Genomic DNA, 25,360 nt, shown 5'->3' with positions numbered 1-25,360 from the left:
ATTAATTAGTAATTTTTTCATAATTATAGAGATAAAGCAATTTTTTTTGGAAACTAATAATTATTTAAAAGATTTTGCTAGTCTAATATATTTATTCTTACTAAAAAAAAAAAAATATGACTTTAAACCAATGACATGACAATGTAAATTTTACACATTATAAGTCTAGTTTTATATTTGTACTTCTCAATTAATATAGTAGGATTTAAAGGCTATAATTTGGTAGATGATGAAAATCAATAATATTTATGAAGTAGGAGATCATAGATTATGATTATTTATTGGTTGTACATTAAACCTCTTATGTGGAACTTTTGTAGAAAATGATTGTACATTGAACATAACCTAATTGTTTGTGTTAGTGTCGTCTTTATATCACAATCAAAGTTCTGTTAACAAAATCATGATGAAAAGAAGAAGATTAAAACCAGTGATATAATGATAAACTATCTCATGCATTACAATGTTTAAATTATGAGAAGCAAACTTATCATATTGACAATTAAAAAAAAAAATCAAATGATATTTCTAAATTTTTCTAAAACGACTGATTACCATTAAAATGAATTAAGAACAATTACAAATTTATTTTTTAATTATATAATTTATATTGCTAATATATTCTATATTATCTTAATATCGATCTAACGTCCATCGAACGTAAATAACAATTGTCAAAAATGCATGAACAAACTTGGTACACACATTCAGATAATATATATATATTTTTTTTAATGCGATGTGCTATTTAATAATTTTCAAATTCTTATTAGAAATCCTTATTTATATTGAATCAGAAAACCAGAATAAAAAAAATAACATTACTAAAAATATATACATTATGGTATTATCATAAATGTAATCCACACAAAGATTTATTAGAAAACTTAACAAATTTTAATTTGAATATTATTCGATTGAGCACTACTTTTTAGTTTTTAGTAGTTTAATAACATGAAAGAACTGGGAAATTTTTTAAAATAAACCGAAAAAGCGATTCGTCTGGTTATGTTGTCGTCTGTTCCCCTTTAAACAATTTTTTCTCTATTTTTCAAAATTTGAAAAAAACCAAACGTTCCCCGATTTTCATCCTTTGTGTTCTCCACCGGAGCCTTTCCGCCGCAATTCCGCCGCCTTCGCCGCTTCAGCTGAATCGGTTTATGCAAAATTTCCCCCTACTCTTCTTATTCTAATAAGGTAACTCATCGTTATCATCATCATCTTCTTCTGCTCTTATAAACCCTAATTTTGAGGGTTTCTGTGAAGTCGCAGTGTCCGCATATCCTCAAAAACCATCCGTATTCGAAGATCATGTTCGATTAACATTCAATTTGATTGTAATTTTAGGGGATTTTGCCTATTTTTGGTTGATTCGATTAGCTTTTGACTTTGATAAACCATAAAGAATCGAGTAAAGTATTTGTGAGACTTCGTTTTCTTTGTGCATTTCGTTTTCGATGGTGATTTGATTTGGTTACTCATAGCTTCGACTTAGCTGATTTTATCGAATGGCTTTGTTTGTTTTCTCAGGTTCTCGAGGTTATTGATCGAAGCATAGTAGTTATCTGCCGATTTGCCTAAATGTCTCTATTAAGTAGGTTCTTTTACAAGAGACCACCAGATGGGTTGCTTGAATTTGCTGATAGAGTTTATGGTAACTTACCATTCCTTTTCTTTAATCATGAATGAGAGAGCTATTTCAGTTGATTACTGTTTTTAGTTTCTTTTGATTTTGCACATCTGATTTAGCCAATCTGTGTGTTGAAATGTACAGTTTTTGATTCATGTTTTTGCACTGAGGTGTTGGCGGATGGGTTGTATCAGATCTTTCTACATGAAGTCATCAACGATTTACACGAAGAGTTCCCGGAATCGTCTTTTCTAGCATTCAATTTCCGAGAAGGGGAGAAAAAGAGCGTCTTTGCTGAAACTCTCTGTGAATATGATGTTACGGTTCTTGAGTACCCGAGGCAGTATGAAGGCTGCCCTTTGCTCCCTTTATCATTGATTCAGCATTTTCTCCGTGTCTGTGAGAGTTGGCTTGCTCGTGGGAATCGTCAGGATGTGATTCTTCTTCATTGCGAAAGAGGAGGCTGGCCACTTTTGGCTTTTATTCTTGCTAGTTTTCTGATTTTCAGGAAAGTTCACAGTGGTGAGCGCAGAACTCTTGAGATTGTGCATCGAGAGGCTCCCAAGGGTCTCTTGCAGCTTCTCTCACCGTTAAATCCGTTCCCGTCTCAACTGCGTTATCTTCAGTATGTAGCAAGGAGAAACATAAATCCTGAGTGGCCACCTCCTGAAAGAGCTCTTTCCTTGGATTGTATTATTATTCGAGCTATTCCAAACTTTGACTCTCAACATGGCTGCAGACCGATTATACGTATCTTTGGAAGAAACTATAGTAGCACATCTGGTCTTTCCACGGAGATGGTGTATTCTATGTCCGATAAGAAAAAACCCCTTCGCCATTACCGACAGGTGGGTGTGTTCTTGTTTTTATGATTTCTTTTAAATCAGTTCTTATAAAGTATCACTCTTTTGAGTAACGTAAATCTGTACAATATGGCTGCAGGCAGAATGTGACGTTATCAAGATTGACATCCAATGCTGGGTTCAAGGAGATGTTGTACTGGAGTGTGTACATATGGATTTAGATCCAGAACGAGAGGTTATGATGTTTCGTGTGATGTTCAATACTGCATTTATCAGGTCCAACATACTAATGTTGAACTCTGACAACTTGGATATTCTTTGGGAGGCCAAGGATCATTACCCAAAAGGGTTTCGAGCAGAGGTATGCACCTTTTTATCCATCTCTTTTGATTTTATATGATAGTAATTTTGTTGGATATGAGAAAATATGGGTGCAGAAAGTAGAAACAAACACACAAAAAATGACTAACCTTAGATGGCTGGATAAAGATAGTCCATACTCATATTAAGCTGTTCATGTGCTTGTTATGACTCCATTCTTTATGCATTCAGGTCTTGTTTGGAGAAGTTGAGAATGCCGCGCCTCAGAAAGTTCCAACCCCGATAGTAAATGGTGATGAGACTGGTGGATTGCCCATTGAAGCCTTTTCTAGAGTTCAAGAACTTTTTAGCGGTGTGGATTTGGCTGAGAATGGAGATGATGCTGCGTTGTGGTTGCTGAAACAACTTGCTGCCATAAATGATGCGAAAGAGTTTACAAGATTTCGACAAAAAGGGAGTTTCTATTTTAATTCCCCTGATTCCGAGGAGGAGACAAACACATCTAGTGCCGCTGATAGTTCAGATGAAGGTTTTGATGCCATTCAGAGACCTCACATTCGTATACCTTTTGATAATGATGAGACATACGACATTCCTCTATCTGTTGCTCGTGAATCTTCAGAGGAATCTCATGAGTTCTCTCGTCACCAGCAGCAAGAAGTTCCAGTGAAAGACAGTGTCCACCCTTTAACTGTTCCCTCAGATCCACCGTCTTCCGTTGCTCATGTCACACTTCTACCTCCACCTCCACCGCCGCCTCCTCCTCCTTCTTTTACGAGCACAGCCTCATTTTCACCCCAACCCCCACCGCCACCCCCTCCGCCACCACTTCCTTTCACTAGTTTCAGCAATATAGATCCCTTGACAACATTACGTCAGCCTATCAACAAAATCCCTCCACCACCACCTCCTCCTCCGCCACCTTCTTCTAAAATCATCCCTCCACCCTCAGCTCAACCACCACCTCCTCCTCCTCCCCCGCCACTTCCTTTTAGAAGCATTCCTCCACCCTCAGCTCAACCACCACCACCGCCACCGCTGCCACCTTCGTTTGGGAGCACAGGAAATAAATTTCAGGCGCAACCACCTCCACCTCCACCTCCTCCTCCAATTCAAGCAACTCCTGCTGTTAAATATGCACCGCCACCGCCACCACCACCTCCTCCAATTCAAGCAACTCCTGCTGTTAAATATGCACCGCCACCGCCACCACCTCCTCCCCCTAAGGCTAATATTTCAAATGCCCCTAAGCCACCACCTCCTCCGCCACTTCCTCCTTCATCTAAAAAGTTGGGTGCTCCCCCTCCCCCCCCACCACCACCACTATCCAAGACCCCCGCTCCGCCTCCACCTCCACCACCACCAATATCCAAGACCTCTGCTCCGCCTCCACCTCCACCACCACCACTATCCAAGACCCCTGCTCCGCCTCCACCACCTCTATCCAAGACCCCTGCTCCTCCTCCTCCACCAGGGCTGGGTCGTGGTACAGGTAGTGGCCCACCACCACTGGGAGCAAAAGGTTCAACTGCACCACCGCCACCTCCTTCTGCAGGAAGGGGCAGAGCTTCATCAGGACTTGGAAGAGGCCGTGGCGTGAGTGTTCCTATTGCTGTACCTAAGAAAACCGTGCTAAAACCTTTGCATTGGTCTAAGGTTACTCGGCCAGCAAAAGGTAGTTTGTGGGCTGATACTCAGAAACAAGAAAATCAACAACGGTGGGTTCCTCTTCTGTTTTTCCGTCTTGTTTATGTTTTAATTTGACATTCATGGTCTCTGAATAATTTAATTGATGGATGAAAGAAAAGTCAACCGTCGTTCCAGTTCTGTCTTGCAGTTTTGCTTGTCTCCCATTAGCTGCTATTTTTCTTTGAACTAATACGATGACTTTTACGAATCTTCATAACAGGGCCCCTGAAATAGATATATCAGAGCTCGAGAGTCTGTTTTCTGCAGTTTCAGATACCACAGCTAAGAAAAACACAGGTCGCCGGGGTTCTAGTATCAGCAAACCCGAGAAAGTTCAACTGGTAAGGCATCTCAATTTCACCTCTGTATACATATAACATTTATAAGATGTAAATGACATTTTATAAACCAAAAATTAAGAGGGGATCAATTAAACAGGTATCACCTAATATAGTGTGCAATAACCAGATAATTATATGATGATCTAAGGTTAACTTTGGCTACTAGAAAAAGTTGACAAATGATAGACATTGCAAATGGCACTTATTCCCTCAAATGGGTACTCTATAACTAATACAACTGATTACGATTCTTGCCTCTTAGTTTCCTTATCTTTCAGTTCTAACCTTTTTTTCTGTGTTTGTAGGTTGACCTGCGAAGAGCAAATAACTGTGAAATAATGCTGACGAAAATAAAGATTCCTCTACCAGATATGCTTGTAAGTTTTTGCTTTGAGTATCTTTTCTGCTCATCATTTTGGCGTTGTAACAATAATGAAAGGTGGTTGTCATAAACATACATGTTTTGTTCTTTAGTGCTTACACATATCTTTATCTAACATTTTGTATAGTTTCATCTCTTTTCAATGAATGTAAACAAGATTTCTAATATTGAGAATTTCAAATCCTTTTCTTATCTTAGAGTGCAGTTCTAGCCTTAGATTCATCAGCTCTGGACATCGACCAGGTTGAAAATCTCATCAAATTTTGCCCGACCAAGGAGGAAATGGAAATGTTGAGGGTAATTTCAAAGTTTAATTTTCATATTTCTTTCGAAAGCCTTCTTTCTTTTCCTTATGAACTATTTCATAAACAGTAAGCTTAATAAAAATTAAAACCAAAGAAAGATCATGTTGAGTTTTTTCCTTTCAACACTTCCGTATTTCCTGAAGCTAAATCATGTTGTTCTTGTTTCAGAATTATACTGGTGACAAGGAAATGCTCGGAAAGTGTGAACAGGTTTGTCCAGTTCTTAAAGCGTTGGATGATACTTGTATACCATCTGTGCTCTGACTCTTAACCTTGCATATGTACCAGTTTTTCATGGAATTAATGAAGGTTCCACGTATTGAAGCAAAGTTACGAGTGTTTGGCTTTAAGATAACCTTTGCTTCTCAGGTAGAAAAGTGAATCTCTCTCTGAATTTGGTCGCTCCTGTCTTAAGACATATTGTAATCGATGTTGTTTTTTTGTTCTTTTCAGGTTGACGAGTTAAAAAGCTGCCTAAATATAATAAACGCTGCTACTAAAGAGGTATAGTGGAGGGTGAGATCGTCTAAGTCATGGCAATATATATCTCCATCTTGGTAATTAAGTTTCATTATCATGTACCAGGTGAAGGAGTCTGCAAAGTTGCGTCAAATTATGCAAACAATTTTAACACTGGGAAATGCTCTAAATCAGGGAACTGCGAGAGGTATCATGTTTTACTATTGATTTCCAGTTTCATGATTTTTCTTAAAGTATGTTGGTGATGTAGTGCCTTTGTGTTACAGGGTCTGCTGTGGGGTTCAAACTGGACAGTCTTCTTAAATTATCTGATACTCGTGCTAAAAATAACAAAATGACTTTGATGCATTACTTATGCAAGGTAGAAATAGCCTCACTTGACTTTCTTTCTAATCTCAGTATTTTCAGAGCATGCTAGAAGTGCATCATACTGTAAATGCAGTTATTTGCCTAAGGTGCTGTGTGAAGATGAAATTTATACCTTGTTTCCTTTTTACTGTCTAGCTTGTTGGTGAGAAAATGCCAGAATTGCTGGATTTTGCTAATGACCTTGTTCACTTAGAAGCTGCATCGAAGGTTATGCTTGTTTCTTTCCTTGTGGTAGATGCTAGAACTTGCAATATGAGCTTCCGCCTTCTCATTTTCCCTTATTGTTTCTGAATATTGCAGATTGAATTGAAAACTTTGGCTGAAGAAATGCAAGCGGCGACTAAAGGCCTTGAAAAGGTTGAGCAAGAACTTATGGCTTCAGAAAATGATGGTGCCATTTCTTTGGGCTTCCGGAAGGTGAGCTACACAGTGAAAATGTGTTTTTAGTTTGCTCATATGGGTATCAGGAATGTGCATCTTAGTTAATTCATTGGCAAATGATAAGAACCACAAAATGTTTGTAGCTGTTTCAGATGAGATTACTTTATGTTTCAGGTCTTGAAGGATTTTCTTGATACCGCTGATGAGGAAGTGAAGACGCTTGCTTCGTTATATTCAGAAGTGGTGAGTTATAACAACTCCTCAGTTATTTTTACCCTTCTGGGACAAGCAATTCGAACTCATCTTCCAATCCTAATAATTGCTATATGTTGTAATTCACAGGGAAGAAATGCAGATTCTTTGTCTCACTACTTCGGTGAGGATCCAGCTCGATGTCCTTTCGAGCAAGGTACATGCACAAATCTCTTCTTCTAGATTGTCTAAAGCCATTCTGGGACAAGTGCATATATTCATTTCTAATCCGACCATTGTTCCCATCTGCAGTGACCAAGATTCTGACTCTTTTCATGAAGACGTTCATCAAATCTCGAGAGGAGAATGAAAAACAAGCCGAGGCTGATAAGAAGAAACTGGAGAAAGAAGCAATAAAGGAGAAGTCAGCAACAAAGAAAGATGGCTCTGATAATGATAACGATCTTATCCAGCAGATCCAGAGACATAGAACATGAACAAACATCGGTCTTTTAACTGATGACCCGAAGATTTCGGATCGTTAAAAGCTTTGTTTTATAGGAGTCAATGTTGCACATACGGAACGAGAGACGAAGTAGTCAACTTCTATGATGTTAGATGGAAGTGTTTTTTTATCTCTGATCACTCCATTGATGTAAATATCAGAGGTTCGTGTTTATGTCCTAGAAACTATGGAACTTTTGTAAAATCCAAAAGTTATATTATCATCACTGTGCAGAGAAAAACATTTCTTTTTTCCAAAGAATAATAAATGTTTTACATTTTACTTGTCTGCACAACATAGTGCAGAGAAATAATCAGAAGCATTGGTCAATTCTATAACAAAGTCTACATTTGTTGTTCTAGCACAAGATTTGTGCTTCTTCAGTTGAGCTTGTTTTTTGTTTTCAGTTTTGCAAAGATGAGGACTTAAGACAGAGCAGAGGGAACTTCATCTCGGGAAGCATCCATTGGAAGTATTGGTACAGATGGTATGTCGAGAGGTTTTGTCCTCCTTGTCACTGTCAATTTCAAACCTTCTGTTGTATGTATTGTAGCTCCTGTAGTCATTTTCACCTGTCCATCCACAACAAATTCGAGAAACGAACTAATCATCAGTGATATTTCAGTTTGCGTTTCGAGTTTTATCTTAGCTCAGTTTTAAAATATATCTGTTTGTTTTGAGATTGAACAGGAGGGGTTTGCTGATGACTATACCGGAGGAGCCCCTGGTGCAGTCTGAAAGTTAAATCTTCGAATAAGCATTGCGATTGCTACCACATTCTACAAACAGAGATTTCTGTCACTACAAGAACATCTGAAGCATGTACTCGTATCATATGTAACAAGTATTGATGTGAAATAACTTTTTACCTCATAAGAAGCAAACATATCACCTATGCATTTCCGAGGTCCTCCACCAAAAGGTAAGTAACTGGCGAAAAAAGTTCCCCATATTAATCAAAATTATAATCAAAGGAGAAGTGACAAGCAAAAAAGGCTTTACCTGAAGTTTTGGTTGGTCTCATTTGGGTTTGGTCCATCTAGAGGCCATCTCTCGGGATTGAACTTCTCCGCGTCATCCCAATGAAGAGGACTTCGATGTAGGTTCCAAACCGAGATGAAGAAATCCTCTCCTCTGTTGGTTTTTCAAACACAATCTTTTATCAGAACATAAAGCATTCTTTGTCAAAACGAAAACCACAATGTTGAATTTTTTGTGACCTTTTTATGGGATACTGTCCAAGCATATCGTTCTCTAGAGACCGACGTATCAATACTGGTGGTTGTGGATATAGTCTTAATGACTGCACAACATTAAAAGTAAAAAAGGTAAAAACCAATGATCTTTGTTTTTCTCAACCAGTAAATTCAATTGCCTTTTTACCTCATTCATGACTCGGGTAGTGTATTTCAGCTTCTTCATATCTTCTATGGTTGGGAATCTATCCCCAATAACAGAATCAACCTAAAATAAAACCAAACAGTTCTTTTTAACATGTGAATGTTCTTGTAAGACCATTTGCAAGAATGATGTATATCCATACCTCTTCTTGGAGTTTGGTAACTACACTAGGTTCCTGCACAATACCAACAAAAGTTATAAACAAAATTTGGGAGCAAATCAAATCATCTGCTTTTGTTTAGGTTGATAATGTCCAGTCTCTACCGTTGTTAGAAGGTAAAAGGTCCATGTTAATACTGCAGCCGATGTTTCATGTCCGGCTATAAGCATTGTCATTAAGTCATCACGAAGCTGCTTGCTAGAGACCTGACAACAAATTGGGAAGAAACACATATCATTTTAAGATCCGTTGAAGCTGATACCTATTGGATTCCAAAACAACAGACTATATTATTACATCATCTCCTGAAGCCAAAAGAAAGTGAAGGATGCTAGGATCTCTTTCGTTCATATATTCCTCGTGAAACTGCAACTCCTCTTCTTCTACCATTCTCTGTGTAAGAAGACAACAAATGTAATGAGGATCCAAAGGAGCTATGCACAATTCTTGGACTTTAACTCCGAGTTATACCTTGCATGTTGCGATCAGTTCATCAAGTGTGTCATTGATCAACTTGAGGGAAGAAGCAACTTTCCTCTGACGTGGGGAAATATCTTTCCAAATCGGTAAGTCCCAAACAGGAATAGGTGAAACACTTCTGTCCTCAGCTTCTCTTAGAACAGTGTAAACTGCCTAACAAAAGAGAACACAAAAATCTTTTCATCCTAAGCTGATCCAACAAACACACACAAAGGTAAATAAATAAACTGTAAAGAAAATGTAATCATTGAGAGAACCTCGATGACACCGGTATCATTAGTTAGGGAGTCAAAGTCGTAATTGAAAACGGCCTTGCCGATAATATCAAGTGTCAAACGAGAGAAGAGTGATTCCATCTCTACTTGTTCCCCTTTTGATGCAGCAGCATCAAGCTTCTGGCAAAGTCTATCTGAAGCTTCTCCGAATAAACTAATCATAGCTGCTACGTACTATATAAAAAGGAAAGAAAATGCAAACAATGATTTATATCTTTCAACTTATTAAAAGAATCATACTTTTTTTGACAAAGTGGTTGGTTACCTTAAGATGCAATGCAGGAACAATGGCACGCCTTCTTCTACGCCATATCTCGCCATCAGCTGGTATGAGTCCTTTTCCCATGACAAAATCTAGAATTTCAGCTAAAATCCCCTAAGATTTTACAAGTAGATTTGTATAAGGTAAAGCACGACACTCTAAACCATATTCATCGGTATAATTGTTGGTAATGCTACTGGTCATATATATACCTTGGAGTAAGCTTTAGCGTTGTCCTTCAATATGTGCTTAGCAATAGAAGGATCCGAGACGATCAAGAACGACTACCAACACACAAAAAAAAAATGAAATAGATTCATAATTATCCTTAAAAAGACCAATACTGATTTAACTCTTTAGCTAAAAGAAACAAAAGAAAAACAAGAAAATGACAAACCTTTGGCCCAAAGGTTAACCTGAAAATACCACCATAAGTAAGGAAAAGCTCATACAAAGGGATGAAGAAAGCCTCGTTCCGGACCGCCTGAATCGAGCCTTTGGCCTCCGGAATCTTGGGGTAGTCTTGGTCAGAGCCAGTCCAATCAAACATGAAATCAAGAACATTGTTTGGAACTCCAAGCTTTGATAAACCACTCTTCACTGTAGATGGAAAACTTTGTACAAACACAAACAAAGACAAACCAAGAACCATATATATGTCAAAATCAGATCATGGATGAGATTACTGAAACTAAACTCAAATCTCTAATCCATGATTCTTGTTTTTTTTTTTTTTTTTAATTCAGAGAGAAAGAGTTTTGATTTATTTCACCTAGATTTTTGAACAGTGAAAGCTCCAGAAGCAATCCGAGCAGACAACTCAGCACGACGCTTCTCCTCTTGAAGCTTATCGATGCTTTTACCTCCATTAGGAACTAAATTATCCTCACAAGGATCTCTTCCATTAGAACCCGCCGAAGAGACAACTACAAAGTTCGATCTCCGAGAGTACGTTACTGGTTTAACGGATATTGGATTATACGATAGAGGAAACGCCATAGCCATAAACACCTCAAATCACACACAACTCAAAACCATGAAAACAAAATTCGAAATTTTTTCAGTGTGTGAAGAAGCTTCAGAAGAAGAAGAAGAAGAAGAAGAAGAAGGAGAAGTGACACGTGTGCATTTTACTAACGTATACTCATTATCTCTTTTATTAAGAGCTGTACACTCATTATTATTAGTTAGTCCCCTAACTCCAGAGATTTTATTTTGATTAGTAACCTTCCTTAAACACAATAATAAGAAAGACACACGCACCTGCGAACCACAAAAAAAAAAAAGACGACAACAAAACAAATTTTGTGGCAGTGATATTAACGCGCCTAATTTGCGCGTACTTAACTTTCATATCTTAAATCGAGCCGGTTACGCCACAAAACAAACCGGACCTAATATTATTTGAGATTGAACCGAACCGGCTTGTCTTTTTGTATCGCTTTGTTCTTCATCATCATCATCATCTTCTTCTTCTACAAATGTAGAATTCTAGTCTCTCTAATTTCAAAAACACACAAAAATTGGAAACCAAATTATAAAGAGCTGCTCTTCTCAGTTCCTCTGAGATTAGATAAAAAAAAAAAAAAACCAACGATTTCTCGATTGTAAATACAAAATCTTCAAACTTTAAAAGTTCTCTCAAGTTTTTTTTTTTTCTCCTATTACAAAAAAAAATGAGAACTTTGGAATTAGCATTACCGCCATCTCCACCATCTCTGATTCCTTCCTTCAACTACAACAACTCCACAGCACGAACCGTAGGAAACGACGTCAGAACCAACTTCGATGTTCAGCTTCTGCTAAGGAAACCCAAACGCCAGAAATCAGAGCCAGTCGTGGTTATACAACAACCCCAGATCCAGACGCAAAAGTCAATTCCACGTTGCTCAACTTCCGATATTCTCAGACTAATGGATTCGCTTTCTCTACCTGGAAACGAAGACCTTTACTCTTGCCTCGCCAAAGAATCAGCCAGAGAAAACGATCGACGTGGAGCTTACGAGCTGCAAGTGCATATCCTGAAGTCTAGTATAAGACCCACGACCACTTTTATCAATCGTCTTCTTCTGATGCATGTGTCTTGTGGGCGATTGGATATCACACGCCAGATGTTCGATAAAATGCCTCACAGAGATTTTCATTCCTGGGCGATTGTTTTCCTCGGTTGTATTGAAACGGGTGATTACGAAGACGCTGCTTTGCTCTTTGTTTCCATGTTGAAACATTCTAAGAATGGTGCTTTCAAGATTCCTTCTTGGATTATGGGTTGTGTTTTGAAAGCGTGTGCTATGAGCAGAGACTTGGCGTTAGGGAAGCAGGTTCACGGGTTGTGTCAGAAGCTAGGGTTTATAGACGACGAAGATTCTTATCTCTCTGGTTCTTTGATACGTTTCTACGGAGAGTTCAGGTGTTTGGAAGATGCTAATCTTGTGTTACACCAGCTCTCCAATGCTAACACTGTTGTTTGGGCAGCCAAGGTTACTAATGATTACAGAGAAGGGGAGTTTCAAGAAGTAATCCGTGATTTCATCGAAATGGTTAAGCATGGAGTCAAGAAGAACGTTTCAGTGTTCTCTAATGTTTTGAAAGCATGCACATGGGTGAGTGACGGTGGGAGAAGCGGGCAACAAGTGCATGCGAATGCTATAAAGCTCGGGGTTGAGTCTGATTGTTTGATCCAGTGTCGGTTAATTGAGATGTATGGGAAGTATGGGAAAGTGAAAGAGGCAGAACAGGTGTTCAAGAGTAGGAAAGATGAGACGAGTGATAGTTGCTGGAACGCCATGGTCGCGGGTTATATGCAGAATGGGTTTTACATTGAAGCCATTAAGCTTCTCCATCAGATGAAAGCCACTGGTATCAAATCACATGACATGCTTTTGAACGATGCCCACTTTTAGATTTACCAAACTGTAGATAGTGAAAATGAAGAACATGATATGTAAATATCTATATATATAAGAAAAGAGAATTTAGACGAACAGATTAATCAATTGTTTGGTTTGGTTTACAAGTATTGATTTCGTACGATGTCTGGAAAAAAGAAGAAGCGTACATATTCATATACCAAGAATGGTTCGGATTTGATCTGGTGGATGTCGGGCGAGAGATTTCGGATCTGGATATCCATTTTGTTGATCTGTTACAGCTTGGTATATAACTTCGTACGCTTCAGCTAAAGTTTTAGCGACCCTGACACAAGCTTCAGACCTGAGTTTAGGGACTTGTATCTGCTCAAACTCAGGAAGAGAGCCTTCGCTTCCCAAAACGAGGCCGAAGAACGCCTTGAGGCATTCGGATAGCATCGCGGGTGACGTGTCTTGTCGTTCAGACAAGGGAAATTCAGATGTGGAAGAGCGAAAGATTTGCATTTTGTCTGAAAGCCCGCATTTTTGGAGTAGTGTGTCAACTTCATTCTGGACAAGGAGGTTTATATGGTTTTCGATCATTGATCCTATGTTGGTTACGTATTGGGACGCAACATCGTGTCTTAGCAATGGTTGTTGGATCGCGCATTGACAGTTGATGAGGAAAATTTTAGAGGGTGTTTCATTGTTCTGCAAAAAGAAGAAATGAAACTTAGGAACATCTTCTCGGGTTAAGAACATTGATGTACCGTAACGGTTTTGTATAGGCGAATGATACCTGTGGTGGAGATGGGCTGCTAGAGAGTAGAGCATCCACTGAGGTTAACTGGCTTGAGTCAGTACTTGTTCTGCTTCTTCTGGGTAGGCCGCTCTTCTTCGATTTGTGCGCCTCAGCAGCTTGCTCGCACATCTGCAGGATTTGAGAATGTTGAGAAATTTGCTTCAATTTGATATGATTATCATGGACAACATATACTATAAGTTTGCTTCTACTTTCAGTTACCTTGATGATTGGGTCGAGTAGTGCAGAGAGGACGGGATCAAAAGCGGGTTTTTCTCCTGAAGCGGAAACCATCATGCTGTTGTAATTCTCGATTATCTCAAGAGTTAGAGAAACTCCTTCTCGGACAGCTGGAGGAGGAGAGAGATCAACAGCTACAGGTGGAGGGTATCGTAGAAGTTTCTCCCCTCGGGTCTTAAGAATGTCAAAGAAGGTTTTCTGTGCAGCATCCTTCACCATCCCGATTGTATTACAAAGAGCAGTGTCTCGCCCAAGTAAATCTGAGATCTGCAAGGTGAGAAGCAACCAATGATGAATATAGTAGAGCGATAAAGGTCAAAATTTCTCAGAGGTTAAATAGAAACTCACAGTGTAGCTGTAGAACTCCAATGTGTTGGTGAGTTTATAAGAAATAATAAGACTTGGTTGTGACTGCAGAACTTGTTCGACTCTCACTTTAAATGGGCGGCAAACTCCTTCAAAAATTCTATCCAGGACAAATGTAAAATTTGATTCTGCTGCCTTTAGGGCATCATTCTCAGAGGTATTATTTGCAGTTGATTTATGGTCAGCTGCGTCTATATCAAATAACGCATGAACCAATTCTCTTTCTGATGCCAAAGCCTGCAAGCAAAACAACATCACATTAGGAAAGAAAAAACGACAACACGATATTTAATCTTGTCTATGATTATCCAGTACTCAATTCACACACTTGATCTGACAGTTACCAATATACTATATCTATTGTTGAGTGTAGCAAACAAACAACCATTCTGAAATCAGTAGCATGAGGATAAAATGGGGGATCACAGGAGAAGAAATGTCGTCACAAACCTGATGTAGCCACCCAAGCATGTCACCCACATATCGTAAGGGGTCATGAGCATGAACTTCAATGGGTCTGGGCATTCCTCCAGGTCCTCCACGTGTAAGAGCACTAATAAATCTTCTAAATAATGCATTGTGCCTCAGATTTCCTACCTGGATGATTTGACATAGTTCATAAGGAGCTCAGGCTTACATGCCCCATATCATAATAGTTCAACAAAGACCAAACTTCAGTGAAGTCGAAAGACTAACCTCCTCTGCACAATATTTGAAGAGCACAGGTCTTTCTTTGAGACAGCGAACAGCGGTCCTCAGAAGCTCACTCACCTCTGGGTTATCTGTATCACCCAGTTTCCTACACTCAGCCTGAACCCACCTAGAAGATCAAGGTTTGTTTAGTTATATTTCATATCTCGAATATCTATATAAGCTCACAGCAAAAACAAAAAAGACTCAGTGTAGTTTCAACTTGGCAGGGCTGGTCCTGGGTTTTCCTGTTGCCCCTAGGCGGATTTAGAAAAGGTAAACCTACTTCCGAAATAAATCATCCTTCTATATTTCATGAAAAGAGTTTCCATTCACCCAATGCAAGTTTCAATTTTTTGGATCTGAAATATACCAAATTATTATGATCCTCTATATAGTTTGACAAAATGTTTCGGTATGGATAAACTAACATATTTCTTCCCAAGCTACATACGTAATGCATAACTCTAGCACGACTTAGACAGCCAAAAGCAAACTAACAAGTGTAAAGAATCATTGTAGAGAAGTTCGAAACACCAAACAATCTAAGTTCCATATTCCGCAATGATTCATGCTAAATCCAAACACTAAATTTCTGCCAACAAGTCTTGTTGGAAAAAAACGGATATATAAAGGGACATTGTGATTTGTGGAGAAGTTCAGGATACACCAAACAATCTAGGTTCCAAACTAGCAATGCTATATCCAAACACAAAGTTTCTACTTTATAAGAAAGAAACAGATATGTACCTGCAAAGGCGCTCATATGCTCCTTCTTGATATACAGCCATCATATCCATCAGTTCCAAGCCAGCACGCTGCATACACAAACGTCCCATACACTCAATACTAACAACAACGATCCAATTTGCACTAAAACTACATACATTTTGCGAAACCACAGTGAAAATATGGCAAATCTCACCTGATGATGCGTCCTGAGAAGTAATTTGCAACTGGAATGAATCTCCTGAACATGTGACAACGCTTGGAAGAAATTCTCATTCAATTCATCTTCTCTAAGCGCTTTAATCTGCCAAAAAATTGCATCAAATAATCAACACTCAATCTCACATTACAGAGATCTAATCACCATCAAGTTAATGATTTGCTAAGAGCTCACTCACCTCTTCATTCGAAAGCTGGTAATCACGAAGAAAACAGTTAACGATCTCTTGCCTCTGAGTAGTGACCTCAAGCTCTTGCTTTAGCCTCTCAGTAGTACTAATGATATCGCTAGTGGTAGCGGCCGAGCTACTTAGCGCCGCCGCGATCTTATCGCAACAATCAGCTAAAGCATTCACTTCTTCCTCCACACGATCCAAGGCGATCTGAGTCGAATCAGCCGCGCTTAGGAACTCGCTGTTGATCTGAAGCGCTCGTTTCTCGATCGTCGATCTGAGGTTCCGCCGTGCGTGAGCACTGTTCTCGTCGTAGAAAGAGGATAAAGCGTTAAGCGACGCCACCAGATCCGGACTATCCGTACGACATTCCAATACCTTCTTCAACTTCCGAGAAATTCCCGGTGCTAATCCCACCGTCGACGCCATTGTTAGTCTGCTTCTTTCGGGTTTCTTCTACAAACGATCTTCGAGCATTCTTCTTCTTCTTCTTCGATCTCTGGTGATCTTCCTCTTGCAGAACGGTCGGATCTGAAATGATTCTACGGGTCGAAAACTCAGAAATTTAGGCCCAAGTTATATTTTAATTAATGGGCCTCTAATGATGGTCCATTATAGATGACATCATATTGAGGGTAAATTTTTCTCACTAAATCTAAATGAGATCATATTTTTCTTATTTTTGATAATTCATTTTGTTAATTAAGAATTGTTGTGGCACCAAACCGTTTTTAGGAATATTAGAAAACTTCTTTTGGTGTAAGAAAATAAATACATAATTGTTCATTGGATTATATAAAATGTTTAAATTATAGTATACTTAACTAGATTAGGATCCGCGGTACACCACGGGCCAAAATTATTTATAACTAAAATATTTAAATTATAAGTTGTATTTATTGCAAAAGTATATTATAATTATATAATAATTGTTAAATAAACTATATAATACCGCAATATAATTTATTTTTTACATAATATTTACTTAATTAATTAATTTAATTAGATATGTCTATTCGTGACTATAGTCATAAAAATCAATTTAATTTTTTTTACATAATATTTACTTAATCAATATAATTTATTTTTTACAAAATATTTACAAAATAATGAAATGATGTTTTACCCGTGTAACACCGAATTAATGATACTTTTTAATTTATATAAATATCGATAAAACCTGTCCCGCTATATAAGCCTGTCCCGAGATATTTTAACTCACACTATATCATATTAATTTTTAATATTTATTGTGTATGTACGATATGATATTTATCATATTTAAATTTTTAAAAGTTTTAAATATTTTTCATATTTAACCTTTTAAAAATCTTTAAAATAAAGAACCGGAATAAACCAAATAAAAGTTTTTAAAGTTTGAATGTCTGATAAATCAAGGTTTCTACTCATTTGTTTTTTTTTTTGGGTAGAACACTGGGAGGTTAAGCTCCCAGCAGTATTATTATTAAAGAAAAAGAGAAAAACTACACCCGAACTCAGCGTAGACAAGAAGTGCCAATTACATCGTCTCTCAAAATCGAAACAATATCAGAAGGAACTGAAAGCAAAGAATGAAAACCTAATGGTAAAGAGAATGCATAGTTTGCTAACCCATCCGCAAGACGGTTAGCTTCCCTATACACATGGGAAATACGGACTATCTAGTCCCTCGCAATAAAGCCATGGCACAAGCGTACCAGGAAGGACAGCGGATGGGTTTCCCCAATCCCTGTCGTTAGAAAACCAACCACAATCTCAGAGTCCACCTCGAGCTCCACTCTTGTTACTCGCTTCTCCCAAGCAATAACCAAACCATAATATACCCCCATAATTCTGCCAATGGTGCAGTGCATCGACCAATGTTGAGCGAAAACCCTCCACACCATTCACCTGCAGAGTTCCCGCAACACTCCTCCTGCTGTAGCCGGACCAGGATTACCATGAGATGCTCCATCAGTGTTTATCTTAAACCAACCCTCTGCCGGAGCAACCCAACTAATCCTTCTCTCCACCCTGTCCACAACATTCTGTTGAACTGCTCTTCTCCTATTGGCTGCAGAGACCTCCTTCGAAAGATCCTTAAGAAAACGAATTCGATCACGGCACAACCTATTATCCCCAAAAACATTCCCACATCTCCACTTCCATCCCCACCAGACCGCAATGGCAAAGGTCGTAGACCAAACCCCCACCTCTGAAGTTGAAGAATCTCCCAAATTCTCATACAACCACCCTAATAGTGAAGCAGCAAAGAAACTCGACCTCTTGCGCAACGGGACAAGTCGATTCCATACTCCTGCCATGGCCTGGCAATCACGAAGTACATGAGTTATGCTCTCTACTCCACCCTTGCATACCTAACAGAGATCAGTATCGCTTAGATGTCTTCTCCTTCTTTCCGCATTGGTCATTATCACTTGATTCGCTACAAGCCATAAAAAGCACTTCACTCGTTCTGGAGCGACTAGTCGCCAAATACGTTCAAATAAACCTCCCATGTTCTGACTAGGGGTCGCATCTCCTGTCAACAACTGATAGGCTGACTTCACTGTAAACTGACCATCAGCCGTGTTCCCCCATGCTAAACGGTCACTGGCTCCGGTAACACTGTCCACAACGATTGACGGGAGACTAAGTTTAACCTCCTCGGGAAGGAAAGGGTTAGGTTTCTACTCATTTGTATTCAAAATCATTTTGGTCTCTTTTATAGTATGACTCTAAACCATTGCCCAATTTTTTTAGATAATGTGAGATATTGTACCAGTATTTTTTATTCATCTATTGAGTAATATATGTCCGTTTTTTAAATTTTGTATTACATCATATGCAGGAAAAAATCACAATTTTATTAACTAAATGTATTATAGAATAATTCAAGATAATTTAAATATAAATTTAAATAAAAATGAAAGGGAATCATATATTTATGTTTGAATGAGGTAGAAAGATTTCTTTATTTTTTTAAATCTTACCTATAACTAATTTTGAAGTTTTGGTAACTAATATTAACTAATTTTGAAGTTTTGGTAACTAATATTAAAGTCAATGCATTAAATGTAAAAACTTTTCAAAAAATATTTTTGAGCAAAAACTGCTACAAAAATACTAGTATAGATACAATTTTGTTTTAGTGTTAAATGCTATTCTTAAAACTTTATGCCAATCTCGATATTGCGATTCCAAAGCAAGTATATGGCAATGATGTGATTTTACAAATTTTGCTGTCACAAAATTATTCCGAAATGATGCCAATCGTTACTCCACTACTAACTACTCCGAGGCAAAAATTGTAACTTTGGCTCCAAATCTTGATTCTATAATTTCTATGAGTTCATTGCAAACTTATTTTTTTATCTATTAGTAATTTCTAATGCCAAATTACAAACTTTCCAATTTGTCAAAAATTCTGAATTCGTGATTCGGACGAAAAAAAATCAAAATTGTTTATTAGCGGATGTAAATAACATGCATGCGATACGAGTCAAAAAGACATTTGGTTTCAACTTTCAACATAAAATCGAATGTCTACTATTTTCAAGCGAAATCATGATTCTGGAACCAAACTATCATGTGTGTTATAACTTAGTTGGAGTTAGGGGTGTCAATCGGGCTGGCCCGGCCCCGCCCAGTCCGAAACCCGTAAAGCCCACATATGTTTGAGCCCGGCCCGGCCCGGCCCGAAATATTTCCGAGCCTATATTTCAAAGCCCGAATCCGGCCCTAACAGGGCTACAAGGCTTTTCGGGCTTTTTCGGGCTTATCTTATCCATCAAAAGTTCAAACTTATAAGTCTTAAAAAATAGTGTTTGAAAGTGCACTATAAAAAAAATCAATCAAAAATTTAATAACTCATCTATATTCACTACAACCAACTTAATTTAATAGAAAATGTTTAAAACTAAATAAAATTTCGATACTTTAACCAAATAGACCAATATATAATTCATATAAAATATCATTAATAAAAAATTTAAAGTATAAAATATGATTATTGAGTAAATATGAAAACTAGGATTAGAGTTTAAAACTTTATTTACAATAAATTGTTAATCAAATATTACAATCAAACAAAAAGGTACAAATATATTTGTTAAAGGGCTTTTCGGGCTGGCCCGAGCCCGGTCGGGCTAAGCCCGAAAAGCCCTACAACCCAAACAGGCTGAGTCCAAAAGACCCGATTTTTTCTGGACATATTTATTTAAGTCCGAGCCCGGTGTTTTTCAGGGCCGGGCCAGGCCAGCCCGCGGGCTTTGGCCCTAATTGACATGCCTAGTTGGAGTCTATCAGGTCATGTATATATATCTGATACTCAATCATTTGTTATCAGTAGACAAAGCTCATTACTACACTAAAATGAACCCTACTAATTATGGGCATAAGTACCATAACCAAGTTCCTCGTTAACAAAAAATAAATGAACCTATTAATTTCACTAAGCTTTAAAATACTAGTATATCATGGCTTCAATACTTAAAGATTTTAACCATCATCTACCTAGAAATAAGCATTACGTTAGATCCTCATTAATTAATTTTTGTTAACAATGGGCGGTGCAAAGGTAATTAAGGATTGTGTAAGAGTGCAAAGAATAATTAATCGAAAAAGGGGGAAAAAAACAATGGTGGACGAGTTGTGCTAGCTACATCACAAGATGATGATTAAGACAAATAATGATTAGGGCTATAAATATTCCCAAGTGGGTTGACGGGCCCGACCAGGATGGTCTAATATCCATCCTCGAAGAAAACACACGCCTATGTCTACTAGTTACTAGTATATGACTAATTAATTTAGGCATTTAAATATCAAAAAGAATTTATGCTAGACTAAAGAATATGTTATGCATAAATCATGACATCGATGTCTTCATTTGGTTGCCGAAAGACATTAAAGAAGTTAGATGTCCGAAAAAAATAATAATTCAAATTCTATATATAGCTCGATTTTAATTAAGGTTTTGAATAACAAAACAATCTAGTAATAGTAAAAAAAAAACAAAGAAATATATAGTTTGATAGTGTGTATTTATCTACCGGGACAGTGAGTTAATGCTATCTCAGTTCTCATGAGTGTTTTTCAACGTCATTGATGAACATATACTACTATTAATTTACAGATTTCAGAAAACCATAGATATTTGAATTGCTTTTCTTTATTTTTTTTTCTTGTTAGATAGTTTTGGAAGCAATGTACGTCGCATTCATTCATGGTCACGACAAGGATCGATCACTGTGAATATCTATACACAGCATTTACTGAAAAGGGTTGGTTTCTATCATAACTCATAAGCATGCGTAATCTGGTTCGAAGCTATATATGACTAAGGTTTTGCAGGCTGATGACTTGTCATTAATAGTTTAATACCAATACCATCATGCATATCTTGGGATTAATTAACTTGGTTCGTCTAGTTGGAAATTGAAATATAGTTCAATAGAATCCGCAGAAAGAAGAAAAACTACCAACTCATAGTAATTTAGTGGTTAAAAGAGAAATTTAGATAACAAAATTATTTTTTCTTTTGTTGCAATTTTTAGTCATGGTTAGCAACGTTTATGTATCAACTAATCACGGGTTTGACGATTAGGCTAAATCTTGGTTTGAGAACTTCATGTTATTTTATGATGGATGAACAAATAAAACCCATATATAATAAATATATATAAATTGAAGTGATAAAGTTTTACTAAAAAATCCTAGTTGCAAACCGAACACAAAAAATTTTCATATATATTAATTATTAATATGTGTGTGTGTGCATCGCACTTCCACAAATGATATGATATGTTAAGATGGTCAACCTCACAATGATATCAAAAAATTGTATCAATACTTTGCTCCACTCACAAAAAGAGAATTGTTTGGGTAACTAATTAACTAGTAATCATTGAACACGTATTTTTATAGTAATGACTTTTTTACTATAGTTGTATTACCCGCCGTTTTATTATTCGTGGGGTTATATTCGATTTCTAAATGTGCACCATATTGATACTGATATTATTCGACCGAACGTTGTTTTTGTTTTTAATCAGGTCTGATTACGTTTTTCTAAAATCGAATTTATTAAATAAATAGGGTATTATTCTTCAAAGTTTTATTGTTTTGTTTATTTGGTCAGTTGGTCTAAGTTTCGTACAATGTTTTAAATTCTCAAAAATACGATCTATGTGAAAGAAAAAGTAATCTATTTAGCTGCTATATATTATTTTGTTGAAAGGTTATATCTATTAATTAAGAAAAAATAAGATTAGAGATATAAAAATGATCACTTACAAAATAAATATAAATAATAAAAAGATACAGAAAAAATAATAATAATAAAAAGATACCTTGACACAAAGAGTGGGAATAGATTATTTAACTAAAAAACAATCGAATAAAATCAGCAAAGGAACCAAAAGGTCTACTAGTGATTTGACCATAAACATGAATGTAATCTCCTTTATTCGAGAGTACTTTAGAAAAATTATAGAGAAAAAGAGGTTTAAAACTTTAAATACACAATTAAAAACTATGATAATTCAGTAAACTTTATTGAATGGAAAAGTGTAAATAAAAGTTTTTAAAAATAAGAAAATAAGAATCCAACATTGATCTCACAGCCACACTGATAAAAAAATACATTGAAATCATGAAAACTCAAAATATTTATCAAAAACCTTACAATAGTATTCTGGTTAACTCATTTGGTCTAGTCCTGGGCAAAATACCCGAACCCAAAAATTCGACCCGAACCCGATCCGAAAAACCCGATCCGAACCCGTATCCGAAGTTTTAAAATACCCGAATGGGTCTAGGATCTATTAGAATCAGATATCCAAACCCGATCGGGTATTATCCGATATCCGAACGGATACCCAAACTAACCCGAACATATATCCTCTTTTTAATAAAAGGGAAGTACACAACTTAAGTTTTGTAGACTTTATAAAAAATATAAATGGTTACAAATGCATACTAATAGGTTATATATAAGATATACATTAACCATATACTCTTCATAAGATAACTCTTTATATATAGATAATAAATAATAAATTCATAAATCGTGGAGTATATAGATAATAAATAATAAATCCATAAATCGTGGAGCAAATATATCATTAAGATCACAACATAGTTATTTCAAATGATCTTCTTTTTAATAAAAGAAAAGTACATAACATAGTTTATATTATTTATATTATAATATAAAATAAAGAGAAGTACACAATATAGTTTATATTATAGTGATTAAATTATATTATTTAATTTAAAATTATAATCGCGGAGTTATTTCAAATAATCTCCTTTTTAATAAAAAGAAGTACACAATATAGTTTTTGTAGACTTTATATTTTTAATTAATTATAAATGATTACAAATAGGTTATAGATTAATTCATATATTAATGGTTACACCTAAATATTGGGTGCAACCTTAATTGGAGATATTCCAAATTGATAATTGATATATTAATGGTAATAAATAAAATCATGGATCTTTCAAACTGTATTTTCAGAAGATTTTAGTCATATATCAAGTTGTTTCCAAAGATCTTTAAACATAATATTAGAAATTTACTTTCCATAGATTTTATTGATAAACCATAACGTTCAATAAAAATTAGGACCATGCTAGAGCACAGATTGAATTTTGTTTTTATATTATAATTTTAAGACTTACAAACTCAAACATGAGTTACATTTTTATATACTCTAACACGGAAGCTGCTGGACACACTCTAGCACGGATTAATAATTTTATATACTCTAACACGGGTTAAAATTAACAATATAAAACTTACATAATACATTTACATTTCATGAATAATATTTACAATAAAAATTATTTGCATGAGTTGCATCCAAATAATATTATATACAATTACATATATAATATTTTAAGAATAACAAAATATATTTCAACCCGTGCTGTAGCACGGGTCCAAATCTAGTAAATATTACTATTAAACCAGTGCAAAATAATCACTAGTGTGACTTGAACCCAACACCTAAGGTATCTAGTAATTGCACTGTAACCATTCTGCCACTTTAATCTTTTTGACTAATACTAAACTTCAAGTATTTAGTTATTACTAAATGCAACTTTTTTTTTGGAATTTTAGATATGAAAAATTCTACTTAATAGATTTTTAATTGCATTTTTTTTATTTCACACTCATGAATTCTGGATACCAAAATATTATTTTTACATATTAAAAAAATATATAAAATGAAAAATACAAAACAAAATAGGTCGTTTTCAACAAAAAATGTGTTTGCCATAGTTTTTTTTCACCTTTTTATATCGGAGTCGGAGAGATTTAAATTTAGATTTGTTTGGAATTCGAATTGAATTCAAGTATTTTGTTAAGTTTAAGATGTAAATATTTAAAACCGAACTCAAATCTAAAATATATTTTGGGTAATTGGATACCCGAACCCGATCCGAATCCGATGGGTGTTTATCCGAACCCGACCCGAATAGTAGAAATACCCGAATGGGTCTAGGACTCCTTTACCGAAATACCCGAAAATCCGAAATACCTGACCCGAACCCGAATGGGTATCCGAATGCCCAGGGCTAATTTGGTCTTATATATATATTTTAGATACTTCTGATCAAATTAACTCTAGAAGTTTTCACACTCCTTAATACTGTTTGAGCCTAGGTTTTAGTGGACGTAGAAATCATAGTATTTACGTGTCATGAATAGAATGTAAGCATCCTTAGTGAGTTTTTTCTGTTTTGCAAATAAACATATCAAATCGTTGAAAAATAAATGTAAATTTTTTTGGTGTGACATAATATCAAAGGAACAATCACGTGCTAGTGATTATCCAACAATGGTTGATAGGGAGAAAAAGACAAACAAAAACACATTTAAAAGATCGGTCTCTCACGCTTTGTCCCGTCGATTATTTTCATATACGTTTCCAACAAAAGAAAGAAAAAAAAAACTGCTTTACACTGTCACGATGAATGCGAATCTTGTTGTAAAACAAGTTAGATTAATCCATCAACATCATCACACATGTCTTTACCATGTTAATAAATAGGATGACTCATAACCCTTTCATTCCACTATAAATATGAATTGTACAATATGAGAAAGTGTTAATAAGAATACAAAAAAAAGCCTTTACTCTCCCCCACTCTCTCGTAGCTCTCTTCTCTCTCCCTCTCTTTAATATTTCTTTTTTTTACTTTATAAAAAACTATATACACATATAGGTGTATTATAGTTATAGTTTATATTACGTTATCAGCACGATCGTCTCTCTGCTTGAACCGATCCAACCGTTTCTATACAGATCACTCTTTTGAGGTA

General features: G+C 36.2%; 4 protein-coding genes across 4 annotated transcripts; 2 read left to right on the top strand and 2 right to left on the bottom strand.

Annotated features, from left to right (window-relative positions):
* Positions 1-885: 885 nt before the first annotated feature.
* On the top strand, positions 886-7,680 carry LOC104757543 (formin-like protein 14). The gene is made up of 18 exons (XM_087496348.1): positions 886-1,197; positions 1,531-1,654; positions 1,775-2,478; positions 2,573-2,794; positions 2,986-4,472; positions 4,664-4,784; positions 5,090-5,161; positions 5,365-5,463; positions 5,640-5,681; positions 5,760-5,840; positions 5,925-5,975; positions 6,057-6,138; positions 6,218-6,312; positions 6,456-6,527; positions 6,621-6,737; positions 6,876-6,944; positions 7,044-7,110; positions 7,206-7,680. Exons 2-18 carry the CDS (start codon positions 1,582-1,584, stop codon positions 7,388-7,390), a joined length of 3,639 nt encoding a protein of 1,212 aa, XP_087352474.1. The 5' UTR covers positions 886-1,197; positions 1,531-1,581; the 3' UTR covers positions 7,391-7,680.
* Positions 7,628-11,288, bottom strand: LOC109124772 (protein LUTEIN DEFICIENT 5, chloroplastic). The gene is made up of 15 exons (XM_010480295.3): positions 10,749-11,288; positions 10,374-10,590; positions 10,189-10,260; positions 9,980-10,090; positions 9,697-9,888; positions 9,431-9,592; positions 9,257-9,352; positions 9,064-9,165; positions 8,942-8,974; positions 8,782-8,862; positions 8,619-8,701; positions 8,401-8,532; positions 8,268-8,328; positions 8,112-8,177; positions 7,628-7,970 (listed from the first exon to the last, which is right to left on the bottom strand). Exons 1-15 carry the CDS (start codon positions 10,979-10,981, stop codon positions 7,824-7,826), a joined length of 1,788 nt encoding a protein of 595 aa, XP_010478597.1. The 5' UTR covers positions 10,982-11,288; the 3' UTR covers positions 7,628-7,823.
* A 129-nt stretch (positions 11,289-11,417) lies between these two features.
* On the top strand, positions 11,418-12,962 carry LOC104757542 (pentatricopeptide repeat-containing protein At1g31790). Its single transcript, XM_010480293.3, has one exon. It carries the CDS (start codon positions 11,653-11,655, stop codon positions 12,877-12,879), a length of 1,227 nt encoding a protein of 408 aa, XP_010478595.2. The 5' UTR covers positions 11,418-11,652; the 3' UTR covers positions 12,880-12,962.
* LOC104757541 (conserved oligomeric Golgi complex subunit 6) lies at positions 12,920-16,612 on the bottom strand. Its single transcript, XM_010480292.3, has 9 exons — positions 16,051-16,612; positions 15,849-15,956; positions 15,674-15,741; positions 14,930-15,053; positions 14,684-14,830; positions 14,216-14,470; positions 13,850-14,134; positions 13,625-13,756; positions 12,920-13,536 (listed from the first exon to the last, which is right to left on the bottom strand). The coding sequence occupies exons 1-9, from the start codon at positions 16,471-16,473 to the stop codon at positions 13,039-13,041; spliced, it is 2,040 nt and encodes a 679-aa protein (XP_010478594.2). The 5' UTR covers positions 16,474-16,612; the 3' UTR covers positions 12,920-13,038.
* Positions 16,613-25,360: the final 8,748 nt, after the last annotated feature.

Source organism: Camelina sativa, chromosome 17 (genome assembly GCF_030686135.1).
Source record: "Camelina sativa cultivar CO46 ecotype springtype chromosome 17, ASM3068613v1".
Classification (NCBI taxonomy): Eukaryota; Viridiplantae; Streptophyta; class Magnoliopsida; order Brassicales; family Brassicaceae; genus Camelina; species Camelina sativa.
This window is presented reverse-complemented; position numbering and strand designations above follow the sequence as displayed.